Here is an 18,754-nt window from a genome sequence, read left to right on the forward strand (position 1 = left end):
GATCTCGGAGTGAGGTGTATTTTTGAACCTGAAACTATTTACTCAGCAGTCATTACAGGCCGCGAAAAACACCACCAGGTGTCGGTGATAAAAGGGGTCAAGTATTTCTGGTCTGCGACGCCAAAGCTCCTTCAAATAGTCCTTGATGCCTTGGGCGAGAAAGGTTGTAGTCTGTTCAACATCCGCGAGCTCGAATTCATGGCTGCTACCATGCAGTCTGCTATTGGAAGTTACACGGAAGTCGGTATGACCGTGCGGCAATTCACGTTTGAACGTAACAATTGGAACACCGACATGTCTGTAGAGCGAGTACGGGAGAATGCGCGGAACAAGGTCGTAGAAGTGGTAAACTCGTAGGGCAGCAGAGTTGGAAGACTGGTCCACCAGACTGTTGTATGCCGCTGCCAATGTGTGAGAAAACACCGAGGGAGCATTGAAGCTAACCATGAGATTGTCTATTCCAAGAATATGTAGATCCAACGACGTCAGCTGAGCTAGAGCTCCTCCCATGGAATGTCCCGTGACTAGAACTTTGTAGTCTGGAAACTCTTGCAGCCATTTGAAAAGTTCATTATGAACTTGCAAGGCCATACCGCGTGCAACATAGGTGAATCCTGCATGTGCGTATGAGAGAGAGCAGTCAAAATAGTTGTGATGTTCCATATTCTGTGCCATTTTTTCCTGAAGCACTTTTTTGTGGTCATAATTGATTTGGTCCCAATATTCCGAACTGTTCATAACGGGTCGGTATCTGCCAGGCTTGAAATGGAGGTTAGTGTACCATTGCGAAAACTCGCGCGTGCCTCTGAACACGATGTTAATCGTACGCAACTTGTGGTCAAGAAGCATGTAGCCTTCACCCCCACCATGGGTAATAATTCTTCCTGGTTCCTCCACGTTGTCAAAAAGCTTTGTAAGATTGTATCGAATATTTGTGTGTCCCTTGCTATCCAGATATTTTTCCTTGTAATTAATGGGTGTGTAGGGAACCAGCTCATCAGGAAAAACAAACTCGTTGTCCTTAAGCTCAGCGAGTCCTCCTTCGTCATTCAGACAGTAAGAGACCTGGCAATAGCCAGCAAGCTGTTTTATATAGTCATTGTAGAGCTCTTCGTCGTCCAGTGTACTTCCTGAAGGCAGCTTCTCCAATGAAGCATCCAGCTGACTCTTGTACTCCCTGTACAGCGAGCGTCTAGTATTTGCCAGAGATTCGGACTCTGTAGCAGCACGCGTATAGCTTATGAAATAAACTAGAACTGCAACAATCGGGAATATCATACCTCAGTTGTCTAATTACAGAACCGTTGAGATATATATGTTGTATATTTCATGTTCTGCTGAATTGAAAAAGTCTGCAACGCGGACGCCAATTAGGTGGACGACCGATTTCTTTCATAAATGTCCACTTACTGCGTTTTGCGGCCGTTTGGTATTCCTGGCTATGGCGTCCTTCATATCTTACCCGTCACTTTTGACAGTCGTGTTGAAAAATAAATCAATCCCTAAATTTATAAAGAAGGGCCGACCCTCGAAAGAAAATTGCCGAAATGGACAAGAAAACAAACGAGGTGCTCAAATTTCTTATCGACTGGAATTATCTTCTCATCGAGCCTCCAGTTGAAGGATCCATTGCCGAAATATACTTCTGCTTCATTGCGTCTTGTCAGGTGAAAGGCAAGGATAAAGTGTCTTGGTTGCAATTCGTCAAATGTCTCCAAAAATTGAACGAGATTTGTATTCACAACGCCTTCACCTGTATGCCTGCAAACGCACTGTCACTGACATATGAGGACCCCTTCAAATGCTTCAGTAAGATCACCTACATTGATCGACTGGCCTTGAATCTGATATATAAACAGGTCAAACTGTCGTCAAACCCGCCTATTGAGCCACCAAAGACACCTCCCCCACCCTTGTCAAGGCTCAGATTGGCGGCACAGAGAGAAGTTCCCCGGGATAAAGAAGAAAGATTAGACCTGTTGATGGAACTCGTGGACCGACCACCAGTCAAGTCAAAAAGAGCCGCTAGTGACCTGTACGCAGGACTGAGTCCCCTCGACATCGAAGACATTTATACAACGACGTCCAGATCCAAAAGACTAGAACAACTCAGTTTGCTGCTTTCTGCTCCAGCAGGATCGCATATATTGGCAAAGGAGAGGGCAAAGCTAAGAACTCCGATCAAGCCGTTTTTCGACTGCTGCGACGATCCCAGACACGCACAGCTCTTGATCCCACTAACATCCTTTGACAGAGCAACCAACTATTGCAAGCTAAATTTGGCAAAGCTGAATGATCGATTGAAGAATGAAACTGGATCCAGCGACACCTACACCGAACTTGCAAGATGTGTGAACCAGAAAATTCATTTCATACCCATCATACAGTCGCAGACCGACACCAAACTAGGAGACTGCTCGTACCTTGACACTTGTCACAAAATGTCGTCGTGCAGATACGTTCATTACGGACAGTTGATGCCTCAGGATGACAGTGCCTCCAAAAAAACTGCGCAGCACAACAAAAACATTAACAAAGCAATGCAGATTTCAGACTTTACCAGGGGCGAGGCCATTTCTCCTGCCACGAGGCCGGAATTGCCCGCTCAATGGATCAATTGCGACGTCACGAAACTTGACTTCAGCATTCTGGGGGATGATTTTGCTCTTATCATTGCAGATCCAAGCTGGACCATCCATATGAACCTTAATTACTCCAGCTTGACAGACTCTGATTTGCTTCAAATTCGGATGGACAAGCTGCAGAAAGAGGGTCTCTTTCTTCTCTGGGTCACAGGAAGAACCATAGAGACTGGTCGCGACTTTCTGAAAAAATGGGGGTATCAGGTGGTGAATCAGATCACATGGGTGAAGACGAACCAATTGGTCAGAACCATCAGTACAGGAAGAACAGGCCATTGGCTCAATCACTCAAAAGAACACTTGCTTGTGGGCCTCAAAGGAAATCCAAAATGGATCAACAAATGCATAGATCCGCAAATTTTGATTTCTTCCACAAGGGAAACCTCCAGGAAGCCAGATGAAATATACGGAATGGTCGAGCGCATGGTGGGGCCTGGAACAAGGAAACTAGAAATTTTTGGCCGGCAGCACAATACTCGACCTGGGTGGTTGACAATTGGCAATCAGCTTAATGGAACCCATTTGGTTGAGAAGGAAATTGCAGAAAGGTACTACAGTGCTTCTGCAACTGAAGCCTGATTATATAGATAGCCGTAAAAAACAATACATCTTTGCACCCGATCTGTCTTATTTATTTACTAAACATGTCAATACAAGTGGGTCATCGAGTTGTCATACCTGGAGGAGGGGAAGCGTACGTTAGATATGTGGGGAGGGTACGTAATAAGAGCGGCACGTTTGCCGGCGTTGAGCTTATTGGTGAGAGCGTAAGTAAAGGCAAAAACTCTGGGGATGTCGATGGTGTCTTTTATTTCAAGACTAAAATTCCCAAAAGTGGTTTGTTTCTACCGTACCACAAGCTTGTCCAAGTGAACACCTCTCCATTGAGGCCTGTGTCTCAGGCTTCTGTGCTAAACTCTCCAAACAAAGCTCCTTACGACCTTGATCAAAGGATCAGCGAGCTTACCGAACAGAATCGACTTTACAAGCAGCAGTTACAGGAACGAAATCGCATTTTAGAGGAGCTGCAAACAACAGTGGACACATTTGAAGCCATTTTGACCGAAAACCAGAATGAGCTTAAGATGAAAGACGCGAGATTTGAGAGATTCAAAACTAATACTGATACTCAGATCAAGGAGCTGATCGAGGCTGTAGAGACACTAGAGCAGCAGGCACAAGAAAATGAGGAAATATATCTACAACGTTTGCGCGAGTTGGAAACGAAAAAAGAGAGTGAACCCGAAAATGGTGACTATGAGACTCTCAAGAGGAAATTCGATGAGATGGACACAAAGTATCGAACGCTAGAGAATGAACATGCAAATTTGAGACGGGAAAATGCGGAGGTGCGAAGGGAACGTGACGAGGCAAGGGAGGAGGCTAACAGGTTGAAACAGGAGAAAGCAGAGATGGCCAAAGCTTTGGAAGAACTGAGGAAAGCGTACGACGAACTACAGAAGGCCCACGAGGCGCTCATGGGAGAAAAAACCCAGTTTGTCTCTTCCAAAGATTCGGCCACGCAAAAGTCCGAAACGCTTGAGAACGAGCTTAACGAGCTGCAAGCCAAGTATGCTCTATTGAAAGAGCAGAGCGAGAACAAAGCAAGCCCCATGTCGGAGCCACTCGTGAAAGATGGAGAGCTGATTGCAACGCCTGCAGTGCACAATGATCCTGCGGCAGGCCGGGAAAAATGGTGCGGGTTGTGCGAGCGCGAAGGGCATGAGAGTGTTGAGTGTCCCTACGAAAACGTCATGTTCTAATATATTACTATGTACATCAAACTTTGTATCTTTGCGATGGGTCCACATGGAATGGAGACCAGATGCCTCTGACAGACTTGTTGAGCGACTTGACAAACTGTTTAGGCTTGCTCAGTTTTCTTCCGCTAGAGTTGATAAGCAGCTTCAGCTTGTTTTCGACAACGTCAACGTTCCATTTACGGGTGCATATCTGTTTTTCCAGTCCGTCAGTATACTGTGCTCGCAAGACAGGGTGAAACCCTGGTTTTTGCAAGATATGGAATTGAATCTGTGGATATTTTTGGGCAAACGTTTTGAGTCTATTTCTCAGGAAGTCTCTGGTGCCTTTTGACGAGCCACCGAAGTTGCAATAGGTAATGATAATTTTACGGCATGGATGGACAAAAGCACCCACGCCGTTCCTAGCCTTCGACACCTGCTGGAGTATGTTGATTCCGGCCATGTAGGTGAAATATTTAAAAAAAATCAAGAATTTTCAGTTCAGATAATTGGCAGTCGGGTAACACTAAATAGAGGGGAATATCTGATAATCATGAAAATGGCTACGGGGAGGATTCTGGCCCTACAACTGCAAAGAAGCTGTGCGAGGGCACGCTCGTCGTTTGGGCCGGCCAATGTGGGCAACAATCTCGCCAACCTGGACGTTTTGGGCTCTTCTCCAGTGCCTGAGAACAATATCGAGATGATCTCTAAGGACTCGATTATCTTCTCCAACATGAAGGTTGTGCGATCGCCCAACAGGCAAGGGACTCTTGTTGCTGCTCTGTTGTTGGATAACCAGATATTTGAGCTCAACACAAAGTCCATCAGCAAAAAAGGCCCATTGGATTTGACAACTACTGAGCTCTTTCCCTTGTTAGAGGCGCTCTACCCAAAACCCGAGCTGTTTGTGCTGGGTCTTGGGTTCAGCAACCGGATGTTACACCCAGACACGAAAAGACGCTTTTCCGAGTTGGGGATCATGCTCGAAGTAGGCGACACCAAGAGCGCAGTGCTCAGCTACGATCTTCTGGCTACGGAACGTTCTCCAAAACAGGTAGGGGCACTCATATTTCCATCGGTGTTCTGAAATATGCGCGAAACAACTATTTAAGGGCTCTGACCAGGAATTGCGTGCTGAACACATAGGAGTAGGCAGCAAGGGTAAGGACGCTCAGACTGTTGAACACGAGGCTGATTCCATGGTACTTGCCGAACTTCTTGGTCAAAGCTGCGATTTTTTCGTTGGTCTCGGGAGTTCTCTCGCTCTCTGGCAGTTCCTCGAGCGCAAAGCGTTCAGTCTTCAGCCGGTTGCACACTGGCATCAGCCACAAGTAATTGGTGAGACCTGAGAGCGAAGAGGCCGCCAGCAATGCAATTCCGACGGTTGGGATCGTGTATGGTGCAGAGAGACCGACCACCACGGGGCCGATCGACTGCGTCAGGAAGTGGATCGGGAACAGCTTGGATTGCAGGAGGCCAAACTCCTTGCGGGGCAGGACCTTGAACGCTCTGACAGAGGACACAAATGAGTGGAACGAAGTGGCTCCGAAAACATACGAGTAAGCAAGCAGGTGCACAGCAGTCAGCATGGTAAAAATTAATTGCACTTATTATTTATTTGGTCGTGGCTTTATTTAATCAGTGATAATTGTCACGCTATATGTAGCCAAGTTTTTCCATTCTAATCTTGACGGCGTTGCGGTGCGCGTCGAGACCCTCGACGGCAGCCAGGTCCATCACGGCCTTGCCAATGCTCTTGAGACCCTCCTTGGTGACCACCTGCGATGTAATGAATTTCTGGAACGTGGTGGTGTTAACACCCGAGTACATTCTGGCGTAGCCGTACGTAGGCAGCGTGTGGTTGGTTCCCGAGGAGTAGTCACCGCAGCTTTCCGGCGAATAGGCACCCACAAACACAGAGCCAGCATTGTCGACCTTGTCGACCCATTTCTCGGCGTCCTGGATCTGCAGGATAAGGTGCTCCGGAGCGTATCTGTTGCTCATCTCGAACGCCTCATCGTAGCTCTTCACAATGATCGTGGTGGAGTGAGCAATGCACTGGCGCACGATCTCCACACGTGGCAGCTGCAGCGCCTGGCGATGGACGGCCTCGTCGATCTTGTCGATCTCGGCAGACGTCATGTCCACGGCGATCAATATCACTTGCGAGTCAACGCCGTGTTCTGCCTGCGACAGCAGGTCCGAGGCCACAAAGTCTGGGTCGGCGTACTTGTCCGCGACAACCAGAACCTCGGATGGCCCGGCAGGCATATCAATGGCACACATGGCGTTGGAATCATTGGAAACGAGCATCTTGGCTGCCGTCACAAACTGGTTTCCGGGGCCCATGATCTTGTCACATTTAGGCACAGACTCGGTACCGTACGCCATTGCGGCCACCGCCTGGGCCCCTCCGGCAAGCACAATGCACTTGGCACCCACCTTGTGCGCCACATAGACCACCTCTGGCGTCAGACGGCCGTCCTTGCCGGGAGGAGACGCAAACACAATATCTTTGCAACCGGCAACGAGAGCAGGCACAGAGAGCATAAGGGACGTGGACGGCAGCACGGCAGTTCCGCCGGGGATGTAACAGCCAACACGCTCGATCGGACGTGCAAATCGAGAGCACACAACGCCGGGACACGTTTCCACGCGTAGAGTCTCTTTCTGGTTCTGCGCTTCGTGGAAGGTCTTGATATTGGCAAACGAGATGTCAATGGCCTTGCGCACGTCTTCGCTGATGTTCATCATTTCTGCTGGGAATGGAGCGTTCAATACAGGAGAGCTAAGCTGCACCTTGTCGAACTTGGCTGTGAGCTCCACCAACGCAGCGTCTCCTTTTGTTCTCACTTTCTCGACGATCGGCGTAACCAGGTTCATGATATCCGCAGACTTTTGGATTGGTCTTTGAAGACATTTTTCGATATCTTCTTTGGAGGCAGTGGTGGCATCCACACGGTTCATCACGATGCGGCCATCTCCGTTCACAAGCTGCTTTGGCAATTTTGGCACCGTTGGCACCGTTGGTTCCTCTAGCTTTTTTTCCGTAGCGTCCTGCTCAACATACTTCGCCTTTGCGTCGCCCTTACGTCTCGTCACCTTCAGGGCCTTGATGTCCAAATTCCGCTCAACGTCTGCAAGCGAAACGCCGTACTTCACACATCTGGCAAGCGCAAAGTAGACCAAATCGGCAGCTTCCCACGCAATCTCGTCTTTCGAGGTGGCTTCCACCAGCTCGTCGGCTTCTTCCCTAATCTTGGCACCGAGCAGCTTCTCATCCTCAAACAGTCTCTTCGTGTAGGAGCCTTCAGGAGCATTCGCCTTGCGGTCCCAAAGAGTGGCTTCCAGAGCTGCCAGACCCTTGGACGAGCCAAAACAGGAGGCAGTGTCGAGGTGGCAGAAACCAGCACCGGCCTGTTCCACAACAAATTTCAAACAATCGCTATCGCAGTCTAGCTCCAGTTGGAGCAATTTTTGCGTGGCTCCCGATGTCTGGCCTTTGTACCACAAGCCGTGCTTTCTGGACTGGTAGACACCCGTGCCGGTCCTTATTGCCTCAGCAATGGACTTCTTGGACGAGTACACCAAACCAAGAGCCTGGTTCCTGCTGTCAGTGACAAGAGTTGTGTATAAGCCGTCTGGTCTGTCGGTGTTCATGGCAGCGAGATAGCACTCCACAAACGGCGTTTTGGTGCCCGCGTTTTCGTACTCCTTAGTCAGCTGATCGAGCTCAATAACAGCAGTGAAGCCCTTGGCGATCTGCCGGAGTGGTTGTTCAAAATAACCAAAGACTCTTCTTTTTCCAATTTTCACTTCAGTCTCCCCAAAAACACAGATATTCTCGGCAGCATCTTTTCCATCCTTGATGACCAGTCTGGCGTTGGGAATACGGCTTCTAATCTGCTCAGCAACAGCAGAGGTGACAAAAAGACCGTACACACCGTTGTTCAAAAGAGCCAGAACAATGTCTATTTGGCTATCATTTTCCACAGACCCCAGAGCCCAGTCGACATATACCTGGCCTAGATACTCTTTAGCCAACGCGATAATTTCCTGCACAGCGGCAGCCGCATCAAGCGACACAAGAACCTCGCTCACAAACGGCACGCTCAAAACGTCCCTTGGTTGAGCAACGCTCACAAGGATAGGAGAAACCATTTATGAATTTACGGTGAGATGTGAGTCAAGCTGAAAAATATCTTGATTTTTTTTTTTTGACATGCCACGACTTTGGTAGCATGGGACGATATATCACTATATACACTGTGAGTCAGTTATTGAACAAAAACTGCATATCGGCCGCCGATAGCCTGCTAGCCGCGTTCTGGTCCTGATCCAGCGTGGCCTTGACCATGTCAGCCTTCTTCTGCTGCAGCTCAATGATCCGCGACTCGATGCTGTCCTCGATGACCAACTTCACAATTCTGATAGGCCGGTGCTGTCCAATCCGGTGAATTCTGTCTGCGGCCTGACCCGTGTCCAAAGCAGGGTTCCACCAACTATCCAGGATAAACACTTGATTGGCCTCGACAAGATTCAGAGCCACACCTCCGGCCTTCAAAGACACCAAAAATACCTCCACCGACGGATTGGTCATAAAGTGCTGGATCACAGAGTCACGCTGGATCGGGGTCATGGATCCCTGCAATTTCGCAATGGAAAAACCCGCCCTTTTGAGTCGCCACTCCACCAGGTCCAGCATCGACGTGAACTGCGAAAAGACAATGCTTTTAACAGTTTGTCTGTCCGAACGGGACTTGTACAACTCTTCCATTAGGGCCTCAATTTTAGTGGAAGACTTCCATTCGCCTCCCATGTCTATTCGGTTCACAATAGAGCCCTTCTCAACGACCTCCTGGTTCATCTCCAGCGCTGGTGCCTCCAGATCAATACTCAGCCCAATGTGGCACACTGGACACTCGAGACGCTTATCGTCGCCGTTGAACGACTCCACGTACTCCGTGATACAGATCCGGCAGAACTTGTGGTGACATTTGGACTCTATCGGCTCCTCTGCTTCGTCATCACACAGCTGGCAGACAATGGCCCCGCTGTTGAGGAGATCCCTGGATGCTTTCTTAAATCGCTTGAGAACCAGATCCGGATGATCCGCAAGCTGTCTCATACGCGTGATTAGGGTAAAGATGTTGGCATAGTTGTTCAGAACCACACCTTGTGCAACGTAGTCGTTGAACTGTCGTTTTGAGTCTGAGTATAGCGACTGGTAGAGGTCTTTCTCTTCTGGGTTGAAATAGTCGCGTCGAATCTCGACGATTTTTGGAGGCAGTCCCAGATCGTCGGCCCGCTCCACTTTCGTTCTTCTGAGCATAATCTGGCGAAGCAGTAACTGGATCCGCTCGAACGATTCCTCACCCTCTTGCTGCAGACCATATTTTTGGATATTTTTCAGCATGAAGTGGTTGAAGAAATTCATGTGCAGCATGCCGTGGTGACCGCAAAAGTAGCAGTTTCTGTTATCGGGAAATACCCACTCTTTTGAGCGACACGGACACTTGGTACAGAAATACTCGCAGAACGGGGAAATGTCCAGAAACCGTATCAGAGAGTAGAGCTCACCGATCCTGTTCTGCAACGGCGTGCCCGAAAGACACCATCGTTTATCGCAACTCAGATTGTTAGCCGCACGCGCTGTCGAGCTCTGACGATCTTTGATATTGTGTGCCTCGTCCAGAATGACCCGGTAGAAATGTTTCGAGTGCAGCAGGCTCTTCTCCTTCACCGTTCTACCATTCCGCTTCACGCCGTATTTGTCCTTCCTGTAGCACGACTCAAGCACTGCGTATGTGGTCATCACAACGTCGTACTCCTCCAGCTCTTCGAGCGACTTAGCGCGGCTCTGTCCGTGGAAAAGCCCGACTTTGAGAGCGCCGCCAGCATGGTTCTCAATTTCCGTTTTCCACTGGATCAAGGCCACCGTCGGCGCAACAACCAGCGTTGGACGCTTACTGCGATCGTGCATCATCAACGAAATCATCTGGATCGTCTTGCCCATACCCATCTCATCAGCAAGAATGCCACCGTGATATTCGCCCTCTTCTTGCTTGATCATCCAAGCCAGACCTTCTAGCTGGAAGGGAAGCAGCGTGATCGTCATGCCCTCTGGATGTTCAGCCTTCTCAACTGGCCGTCGACTCAGTAAGGAAAGCTGCGGGAACGTTTCTGCCACGTCTGGGTTGAACTCGTAAAGCTTCATCGTCCGTCGTTGGTGCGCCGTGAGCTTGGGTCCATCGTTCTTCTTCTTTTTCGGTTTCGAGCCTGCAGGTGCCCGTTTTCGCTTTTTGGGCACCTCTGCCAACGGGGTGTCACTATCGACTGTATTCTGGTCGCCATCACCGTTGGTGGCACTGGTGCCCTCGATAACGATGATCTCCTCGTCGTCGTCCTCGTTCTTAACAAGTTCAGGCACTTCCTCAGCCTCTTCTTCGTCCTTGACGTCAAAAACAAACTCCTCATCCTCATCGTTGTCATCAGGAACGAAATCCTCATCGCCATCATCGTCACTTGAGCCAGGCTCTATCGTCATATTTCTGACCCTCGTGGTGCGCCGCCCTCTGCCAGAAGTGCCATTCGCACGTGTGCCACGGCCCCTCGTGCCCGCTCGAGATCTTTTTCTAGTCTCAGGTTCTCTAATAAACCCTCCATCCTCCATCTCGATTGCTCTTATCTATGCAAATCAGATATTTTTCACTAAATAATTATTGCCTCGCGAAAACGTTTGAAAAAGAAATCGCAAATCTACATAGTCAGATCTTTCTTTTTTTTCACCACCCATCAAAGTTCCACAGATTATCCAGGTCGTCCAGATCATTAGAGCCGCCGCTAACTTTAGCCTTTTCTCTCTCAATCTCAACATCCTCAATCTTCCGCTTGCCTTGAACCTCCTCATCAGGAGGCGTAGGGTACACAGAAGAACTCAGGTCACCGAGAAGCCCGGTGCCCAGATTGTTCCGGCTGTTCTCACGCCTTTCTTTAGGGATCATCGAGAAAACCTCTTTAAAAACCCCAGCAATCACAGTGGCGTTCACCTTGCCCTGCCAATGTCCACCCTTATAGCTAGCCGGAGTGATGGCAGAGCCGTAGTACTTGAACGAAGTCGGAGTCTTCACATTAAATGGAAGAGGTGTAGTTAAAATGGCAGAAGGCGTAAGCACCTTGTTACCCTGTGCCGCATTGCTGCTCAGGGTCCGGCTCTTCAACGACGAGGACTTGGCCATTTCAAAGATCTTGTTCTCCTCCTCTGGCAAGTTGAGCGTGTCGGCGAGAACAGCAAGCAAATAGCGCGCAGGATCAACGCTTGCTAGCTCACGACGCCTGTTTCTTTGCTGATCAATGGCACGCAGTCTGGATTCTTCCTTGCCAATCATTTCGGTAGCCTCCTTCATTATCGACTGCACCTCAGGAGACAGAGCCCCGTTTGCAGCAGAACCGGAGGAAGCCGAGCTCAAACCTATCGACGCAGAAACAGCGCCTGGTTGAGTAAGGGGAATGGTTTTATTCTTTGGCGTAGGAGCAGAGCTGGCTGCAGACTTGACAGGCTTCTTCCGAACAGGCTGCTTCTTAGCAGCTGCCACCACCGGGGCAGACGTCGGCTGTTGGCCAGGCATCATGCCCCCAGGAGGCCCAGGAATAAACTGCGCTGGTATCTTCCCACCAACAGCACCTTGCCCCATCATATGCATCTGCCGCTGCTCAGAAAGCTGCTGGAACTGTTGAGGAACTGGGCCAGCATTCATGTTCATGGATGGATGCTGCATAAACTGCGGTTGAGGTGTATTGACACGAGGCATCATAGGTGAAGCAGAGGTGGACATATTTATTCCAGGCTGCTGTTGCATCATATAACGGCTTTGAGGGGGCACCATGCCAGGCTGTGACATGGCATTTGGGACGGAAACAGAGTGCTGCTGTTGCTGGCCCTTGAGCATTTTAGAGTTTTGCTCCTTCACATACGCAAGAAACCTGGTGATCTGCGTTTGCACCTTGGTAAGTAATTCATAATTCGCATAGAACCGACCGCCGTTTTTTAGTCGTTCTAGTACCTGTTTGATCATCAGTTGACTGTACATCAGTTTTTTTGTACCCTCGTAACTCTTGGTCATCATGTAGAAATTAGGAATGATAATTGTCTCTGATATAAGGACGAGCTGCTGAGACTGCTTGATTGTCTTGATGATCTGCTGCTTCTCTTGCTCGGATATTTCGTCCGTTAGGTCTTTGAGATTAATAGGCGTTGCTGCAACCTCCTGGTAAATAGCCTTGAGCCGTCTCCAGTCCTCCTCCGTTGCTTGCACGCCCGTGAATAAGCGAGGACCAGTGCCTCCAGGCTGCATTGCCGGTTTCTGGCCCTGAGGTAGAGGCTGACCAGGCATCCGATTTCCAAACTGTTGTCCACTCTGGCTCGTACGGCCGTTCTGGTTCTGATTAGTTGGCAGTTGCTGAGGCTGACTTTGAGGCATGGCCTGCAACGCAGGTTGCGATTGGGCAGACATCGGGTTAAATTGGCCCTGAGAAGCAGCCTTCATATGGTTTTGTTGCATTTGCATCATCATATTTTGTTGCTGCTGAATCGGAATCTGCTGTTTGTTTATTGGGACATTCTGCTGTGGTCGACTTTGCGGCACCACTTGGTTCTGAACGGGCATCCCATTTTGAGTGACCGGCACCTTAGGCTGCTGTCTCGCATTGTTCAACAGATGGAACAGATACCGTTCGACATATGTATTTTCCTGCTCAGGGGTTAGGTTCGGAGGCAGCTTATTGGAAGCCTGGAGGTTTTTGATCACTTGCAATGCTTGGTTTTTATAGCTTTCGAGCTGTTCCGGAGTTATAGCCGGACGCATGCCAGATGGCTGTTGCGGTTGTTGCGGTTGCTGCTGCGCAACCATAGGCTGCTGCTGCTGCTGCTGCTGCTGGTGCATCACGGATTGTTTCATCTGTTGTTGTCTTTGCAGCATCAGAACCTGCTGCGGGTTTGGAGCATTCTGCTTGCCGGCAGACATGCCTTGGTTGACCTGGGCACCCGGCATCGCGTTGTGCATCTGCGAGAACTCCTGCTGCTGTTTCGCACGAATCAATTGCGTGTGCATGGTATACACTTCTTTAATCAGTTGCATGTCATGCGGCGACATTTGCTTCTGCCTAAAAAAAGGCATAATCATGGCCCATGTGTTATACCCTTGAGGGAATAGTGGTGGGAGCTTGGCAAGTAGTGATGGCGGTATAGGAATGTTCTGAATATCAATTTTCTGTGGTTGTGAGGTGGGCCGGGCCATCTGGGGCTGCGCTTGTTGGGGCTGCTGAGTCTGCTGAGTCTGCTGTTGTTGCGGTTGGGGCTGTCTCTGCATAGCGTTCTGACGAGACTGATTGATGCTGGCGATCTTGCTTTTCAAGTAGTCAACATATTCCCTCTTGTTAGAGGAGTTGCTGAAGGCAAACTTCTCGTACTCTTCCGCGACAGGCTTTGTTCGCTGGAGTGAGAAATTTGTGCCCTGTATTTTGGCGATAGATGCAACAATGAAGTTCACAAATTGGACTCGGTCTTGCTGTGTTATCTGATTCGCGCCAGCAGCTGCACCCATTGGTGGCCTGGAGTTAGGTACAAACCCCTGGTTATTCATGGGGAAAACGAATACTTCTATCAATTTTTTCCCATTTTCGCCGCTCTTAGGTAATCGCGGTGCGGCCTTTAAAGCCGACAGAAGAAGATAGAATTAGGTCAAAATACACCATCCCACATGTAGATACTTCTAGTTATATATGTAACTAATATCCAGCAGCTCCGGGAACGTCCTCCTTGCCTTTTAACGACATCAGTAAGTCTCTGAACTTGGACTTGTCTCTGTAGCCCGCAAGATCCGAAGCGTTAGAATTCTTGGTCAGGCTCAAAAGCTCCACCACGCGGTCCCAGACCGTTCCTCTCTCAAGGAATTTGTCTCTCTTTTCCAAAAACTCGGCCTCCTCTCTGCGAGTGGCCTCCACCGCTTCGTCCTTTTTGTTGTTGTAGTTCTCGTAGAAGTCGTCAATGGCCTTTTCCGCCTCCTTCTTGATCTCCTCCAGCTTCTTAGCGGCCAGCTCGTCTCTCTTTGCGATCTCCAGCTCTCTGGCCTTTCGCCACTCTTGGATGTGGATACTCTCTTCCAAATTCAGATTCGCAAACTTGTTGGTCACCGGCTCCTCAAAAGTAGCCTCCTTTGGTTCTTCTTCGCTCTCTATATCGGGAGCAACGTCATTGGCATTAGTTGACACCTCAGGAAACTGGCTCTTGAAATCGTCGAAATCGTCGTCATCCTCTGCGATCTTGTCTTGTTCCGTGGCGAATTCGTTGCCCAAAAGTTCCTTTTCGCGCTTCAGAAAGTCACCGCTGTCGGCCACATCAGTGCCGTCAATGCCTTCTAATTCGGGGAACTTGTCTGCCATCGTTGTAGCACTTGTTTTCTGTGTGTTGTTCAAAGTGAGCAAGAGTTTATTTGCATATATTCTGGTGCACAGGTGTAGACAAACATTTGGTAGCATGATTGTGCAAGAAGCGGAGGCGCAAATAGGCAGGAAGGTATCTGTAGATGGCGAGAGAAGTAGACGAAGACACCAGACTCAGACAATTGAATATCACAGGAGGATCTGCCTGTGTTACAGATTTCTACACCGCTAGACCACGCGTGAGTTTTGATTCTTAGCGAATCCGTGGTTAATGGCGAACTGACATCGTGGTACCTGCTTTTGAAGCCACCATTGCAAAGCCGAACGAATCCTCGTGATATTTGCCTAGCGACTCCGTTGCTCATGGTCCGTACATCCCTACATCCCCTGGACACTGGAATTCGTCCGTCTTACTATATTTTAGGGCTCAGAACCAAAAAAATATTTAGCACGTATTAATGAGCTTTTCCGTGGATCGTGCCAAAGTCAAGCTTGCAGCGCTTGTTCCTACGCAGCAAAGCATCCAGACGACCTCACAATGGATTATGTTTCACTACCGGGAGGCTTCCACCATTGTGGATTTGTGGGTCAAGGAAATTACGTCGCAGCCAAACAAATTAACATTATTCTACTTGGCCAACGACATTGTCCAATTGAGCCGCAAAGACCCCAGAAACGCAGGTTTCACTGAGGGATTCAAGAAAGTTCTCCCACAAGTGCTCCAGCAAATTAATCCAGGAGCAGATAGACCCAAGTTCCTGAAAGTTCTCCAGGTCTGGAAAGATAGAAATATCTATCCCAGCGATTACGTGAATAAGCTAATGAACCTGATAGGACAGCAACCAGGACAGACCCTCGCACAGCAGAAAACTCATCAGACGGAGCCTGCTGCATACCAGAAATGTCCTTCAGAACTGATCGAGGCGGCTCTTCAGTATGACCATTTGAAACAGATATCCTCTGCCACAAGCACAAAGTTTGCCAGTCTCTCGGAAACATACCAAAACACCTTAAAGGCAGAAAATCTCCCTGAACCGCACATCCTGGTCGGTCAACTAGAAGGGCTAGTGAAAGGCAGCGAAGCGTTAGAGGCCAGCATTAAAAACCAGACAGAGTTGAGAGAAAAACTCATCGCTAGTCTCGAATCTCTAATTCAGGTCCAGCGAGACTGGATCAACCTCGATCAGACGAAACTGGAGAAATTGGAATCGATCAAGAATTCTGCTCAGCAGCGCAAGACAGAAATCGAGAACACCCTCAATAACGACGATGACGACGAGGAGCTTCCCACATACAAAGGTGGCGAGGAAGATGAAGACTTGCCTGGCTACAGCAATGGGGATGAGGTTCCTGGTTACAGTAACGGAGATGAAGAAGCGCAGGACAACGACGTTCCCACCTACGAGACTCCTTCGGATTTCATCTCCAGTTTTACGGCCGAAAGCAAACGGTCCGCTCCACAGGACGGGGAAGAGCCTCCTGCCAAACGTCAGGAGATTCCTGTCAATGTAGATCTTAATGCTCTGCTGAGCAAATTGCAATAAATACGACGCGTCGATCGACGAGTAATTTTTTATTTATTTAGTTTTACATGAAGGTGGCCTTCGTTTGCACAGGAAACATGTAAGTACTCTTTAGTGGCCAGCTAACTAGCAGTTGCCGCTCGCCTATGGCTGAGGCTGTGTTTTCGCAGCTCGTAGAGCAGAAAGGGCTGAGCTCAATCATCACCAAGGTGGACTCCTTTGGCACCCATTCTTATCATGTGGGAGAAACTCCGGACCAGAGAACTGTGGCGACATGTGAGGCGCACAACGTTCCTATCAACCATCGCGCCCAGCAAATTAAACCGCAGCATTTTAATGAGTTTGACTACATTCTCTGTATGGATAACTACAATCTTCGTTCTCTTGAGCACAAGCGTCCTTCGGGCAGCAAGGCCAAGGTGTGTCTTTTTGGCGAGTGGAAGGAGGACCCAAAGCTGGAGAAAATTGTGGACGACCCGTACTATGGCGGTCGTGACGGCTTTGAGGAGTGCTATAGACAGTGTAAGCATTTCAGTGAGGTTTTTCTCCAAAAAGAATGCTCTTAATAGACTTATAGATAATGGTACATCTCATATGTTACCGAGTCTGCTCCTGATGGGGTTCAAAGCTGAATCCCGGCTGGCTCTTCACCGACCACGAATCCTTGTAGTCAAACATTTTCCACTCGTCACCGTCTCTGAGGAACCACGTCTTCAATTCTTTATGATATTTCCATCCACGCCGGATAAACTCGTTTGCAGCAATGTACTGGAGATAATCGTCGCCCGGGCTATTGAGGTTGTTGATTGTTGTGAATGGACTCTTGTACTTGATGTTGTGGTAGTAGAAGCAGTAGGCCAGCGTGTCGATCTTTAGCTTCTGCAAGAGCTTAGTCGAGCCCGTGATTTCCACAGCTGGCTCCTGCGGAAAACACGTTTGGGTGGTGAACTGGTTGGTCGGCTGGTAGTTGCGAGGCTTGTCTGAGTCGTAGGAGTCGGGACAATTGAGCAGTGAGGACTCCAGCTGAGGAAAGATGGTTTCCAGACTGCGTTTTTCAGCACTTTCGTGGCGCGTCTTAGCTGCCTCCAGACAGCTCACGTAGTCTTTTATTCCTTCGGGCAAATGTGTGTAGTTGGATGCGTCGAGAAAGGAAAATTGCTGTGGAGAAGCTGTGCTTTCCCTGGTACTGTCTGACGGATGGGGTAGTCCCGTGGAGACAGACGGAGAAGCCCGGCCTTTTTCTGCAGCAGGCAGTCCTGTGCTCACCACGGAGGCGTATTTGAGCTTTGGCGTCGTCGAGCTGGACGCCGCGGGCGTGAGATTAGCAGCCCGCACAAGAGGAGAGCTGGTCTGGCTGTTTTGGGACAGCTGTGGTAGCTGGTGGCTGGCAGACGGTATCCGGCTAGATGGAGCTGCTGTGGCAGCTGGAGCTGGAACGTGGTGCAAATGGTCGGGTGCAGAACCCTGGCTAGCTGAGGACGTTGTCGGAAGCACACTCTGCGTGCTGGTGCTGGACTTTCTGGTCGTGGATTTGGACTCCTTGTCGTCGCGGTCGTCGTCGTCGTCGTCGTCATGGCCAGCCGGAACAACATGGAAACCTTCCTCCAGCTCGTCAAGTCCAAGCTCGTCATAGAACGTGTCGTCCTCAACAAACGAGCTGTCCTGGTTCGACTGCACGTAGTATTCGATGTCCTCTTTGATGTCGTTGATCTGGTCGACTTCGAGGTTGTCGTTCTCGAGCAGCCGCAAAATCGTCTCTAGTTTCCCCACGTGCCACTTGTGGCGCTCGAGCTGCTCGCTGAGCGCGTCGATCTGCGTCTGTTTAGAGGCGTCCGACTTTTTCTTCTTAAGAGAGCTCGTGATCTGGTCGATCTGTGCCTCGATGCTCTCATCCTGGCGGTCGAGCTCCTCGATCATCGACTGGATGAACTCGGCACACTCCAGCTTCTCGCGCTGTCTCGGGTCCAGCGTGACGTCCGTGGACGCGAGAGCCTCGTTCGAAAACGCCTTGGTCTTCATGATTTTCTCCACCTCCTTGAATCTCTCCATCTCGTGCTCTATGAGTCGACGGTGCTCTATAAGCTGTTTTTTGTCCTTTACTTCATTTCCAGACATCCAGGTCTTGATCTGCTCTCTGTGTCGTTGCAATTTCTTGATCTCCTTCTTTAGATCGTTTTCCAACTTCTCCTTCTGCGACTGCTGGTCGCAGCTCTGGAGCTTGTCGTAGATGAAGTCGAACTCCTCGAGCCCTTCCTTCACTTTCTTAAATACTCTGTCTATCTCTCTAATTGGTTAGTTCAGCGGAGTGGCGGCTACTTACTGTTGCAATTTCCGCTGCGACATGGCAATTAATCCACCGATGTTGTCTGGTAATTCTTTTTGGATGTGTTTTTCGACCCGCGTT

At 49.4% G+C, this 18,754-nt stretch overlaps 12 protein-coding genes across 12 annotated transcripts; 4 read left to right on the forward strand and 8 right to left on the reverse strand.

Moving 5' to 3' along the window:
• Positions 1 to 42: 42 nt before the first annotated feature.
• OGAPODRAFT_75003 (uncharacterized protein) lies at positions 43 to 3,150 on the reverse strand (the record flags this gene model as incomplete). Its single annotated transcript, XM_018355960.1, has 1 exon — positions 43 to 3,150. Exon 1 carries the CDS (start codon positions 1,276 to 1,278, stop codon positions 43 to 45), a length of 1,236 nt encoding a protein of 411 aa, XP_018213554.1. The 5' UTR covers positions 1,279 to 3,150.
• OGAPODRAFT_92326 (uncharacterized protein) lies at positions 94 to 4,839 on the forward strand. The gene is made up of 3 exons (XM_018357140.1): positions 94 to 3,190; positions 3,373 to 4,257; positions 4,305 to 4,839. Exons 1-3 carry the CDS (start codon positions 1,548 to 1,550, stop codon positions 4,312 to 4,314), a joined length of 2,538 nt encoding a protein of 845 aa, XP_018213555.1. The 5' UTR covers positions 94 to 1,547; the 3' UTR covers positions 4,315 to 4,839.
• Positions 3,330 to 4,847, reverse strand: OGAPODRAFT_92327 (uncharacterized protein; the record flags this gene model as incomplete). The annotated part of the gene is made up of 1 exon (XM_018357141.1): positions 3,330 to 4,847. The coding sequence occupies one exon, from the start codon at positions 4,845 to 4,847 to the stop codon at positions 4,422 to 4,424; it is 426 nt and encodes a 141-aa protein (XP_018213556.1). The 3' UTR covers positions 3,330 to 4,421.
• Positions 4,848 to 4,917: 70 nt separating this feature from the next.
• On the forward strand, positions 4,918 to 5,445 carry OGAPODRAFT_92328 (uncharacterized protein; the record flags this gene model as incomplete). Its single annotated transcript, XM_018357142.1, has 2 exons — positions 4,918 to 5,356; positions 5,391 to 5,445. Exons 1-2 carry the CDS (start codon positions 4,938 to 4,940, stop codon positions 5,443 to 5,445), a joined length of 474 nt encoding a protein of 157 aa, XP_018213558.1. The 5' UTR covers positions 4,918 to 4,937.
• Positions 4,918 to 6,016, reverse strand: OGAPODRAFT_81354 (uncharacterized protein). The gene has a single exon (XM_018356511.1). It carries the CDS (start codon positions 5,974 to 5,976, stop codon positions 5,491 to 5,493), a length of 486 nt encoding a protein of 161 aa, XP_018213557.1. The 5' UTR covers positions 5,977 to 6,016; the 3' UTR covers positions 4,918 to 5,490.
• Positions 5,990 to 8,399, reverse strand: OGAPODRAFT_85162 (uncharacterized protein). The gene has a single exon (XM_018356792.1). It carries the CDS (start codon positions 8,045 to 8,047, stop codon positions 6,044 to 6,046), a length of 2,004 nt encoding a protein of 667 aa, XP_018213559.1. The 5' UTR covers positions 8,048 to 8,399; the 3' UTR covers positions 5,990 to 6,043.
• Positions 8,400 to 8,634: 235 nt separating this feature from the next.
• On the reverse strand, positions 8,635 to 11,048 carry OGAPODRAFT_85163 (uncharacterized protein). Its single transcript, XM_018356793.1, has one exon. It carries the CDS (start codon positions 10,932 to 10,934, stop codon positions 8,661 to 8,663), a length of 2,274 nt encoding a protein of 757 aa, XP_018213560.1. The 5' UTR covers positions 10,935 to 11,048; the 3' UTR covers positions 8,635 to 8,660.
• A 62-nt stretch (positions 11,049 to 11,110) lies between these two features.
• On the reverse strand, positions 11,111 to 13,993 carry OGAPODRAFT_15466 (uncharacterized protein). Its single transcript, XM_018353753.1, has one exon. The coding sequence runs from the start codon at positions 13,987 to 13,989 to the stop codon at positions 11,173 to 11,175; it is 2,817 nt and encodes a 938-aa protein (XP_018213561.1). The 5' UTR covers positions 13,990 to 13,993; the 3' UTR covers positions 11,111 to 11,172.
• Positions 13,994 to 14,061: 68 nt separating this feature from the next.
• OGAPODRAFT_15467 (uncharacterized protein) lies at positions 14,062 to 14,838 on the reverse strand. Its single transcript, XM_018353754.1, has one exon. The coding sequence runs from the start codon at positions 14,825 to 14,827 to the stop codon at positions 14,174 to 14,176; it is 654 nt and encodes a 217-aa protein (XP_018213562.1). The 5' UTR covers positions 14,828 to 14,838; the 3' UTR covers positions 14,062 to 14,173.
• Positions 14,839 to 14,980: 142 nt separating this feature from the next.
• Positions 14,981 to 16,371, forward strand: OGAPODRAFT_75011 (uncharacterized protein; the record flags this gene model as incomplete). The annotated part of the gene is made up of 1 exon (XM_018355961.1): positions 14,981 to 16,371. The coding sequence occupies exon 1, from the start codon at positions 15,286 to 15,288 to the stop codon at positions 16,369 to 16,371; it is 1,086 nt and encodes a 361-aa protein (XP_018213563.1). The 5' UTR covers positions 14,981 to 15,285.
• Positions 16,372 to 16,418: 47 nt separating this feature from the next.
• On the forward strand, positions 16,419 to 16,916 carry OGAPODRAFT_45512 (uncharacterized protein; the record flags this gene model as incomplete). Its single annotated transcript, XM_018355502.1, has 2 exons — positions 16,419 to 16,450; positions 16,484 to 16,916. The coding sequence occupies 2 exons, from the start codon at positions 16,419 to 16,421 to the stop codon at positions 16,914 to 16,916; spliced, it is 465 nt and encodes a 154-aa protein (XP_018213564.1).
• A 31-nt stretch (positions 16,917 to 16,947) lies between these two features.
• Positions 16,948 to 18,693, reverse strand: OGAPODRAFT_6517 (uncharacterized protein; the record flags this gene model as incomplete). Its single annotated transcript, XM_018355805.1, has 2 exons — positions 16,948 to 18,634; positions 18,671 to 18,693. The coding sequence occupies 2 exons, from the start codon at positions 18,691 to 18,693 to the stop codon at positions 16,948 to 16,950; spliced, it is 1,710 nt and encodes a 569-aa protein (XP_018213565.1).
• Between the last annotated feature and the right edge of the window lie 61 nt (positions 18,694 to 18,754).

The sequence above is a fragment of the Ogataea polymorpha genome, assembly GCF_001664045.1.
Source record: "Ogataea polymorpha strain NCYC 495 leu1.1 chromosome Unknown OGAPOscaffold_1, whole genome shotgun sequence".
NCBI lineage: Eukaryota > Fungi > Ascomycota > Pichiomycetes > Pichiales > Pichiaceae > Ogataea > Ogataea polymorpha.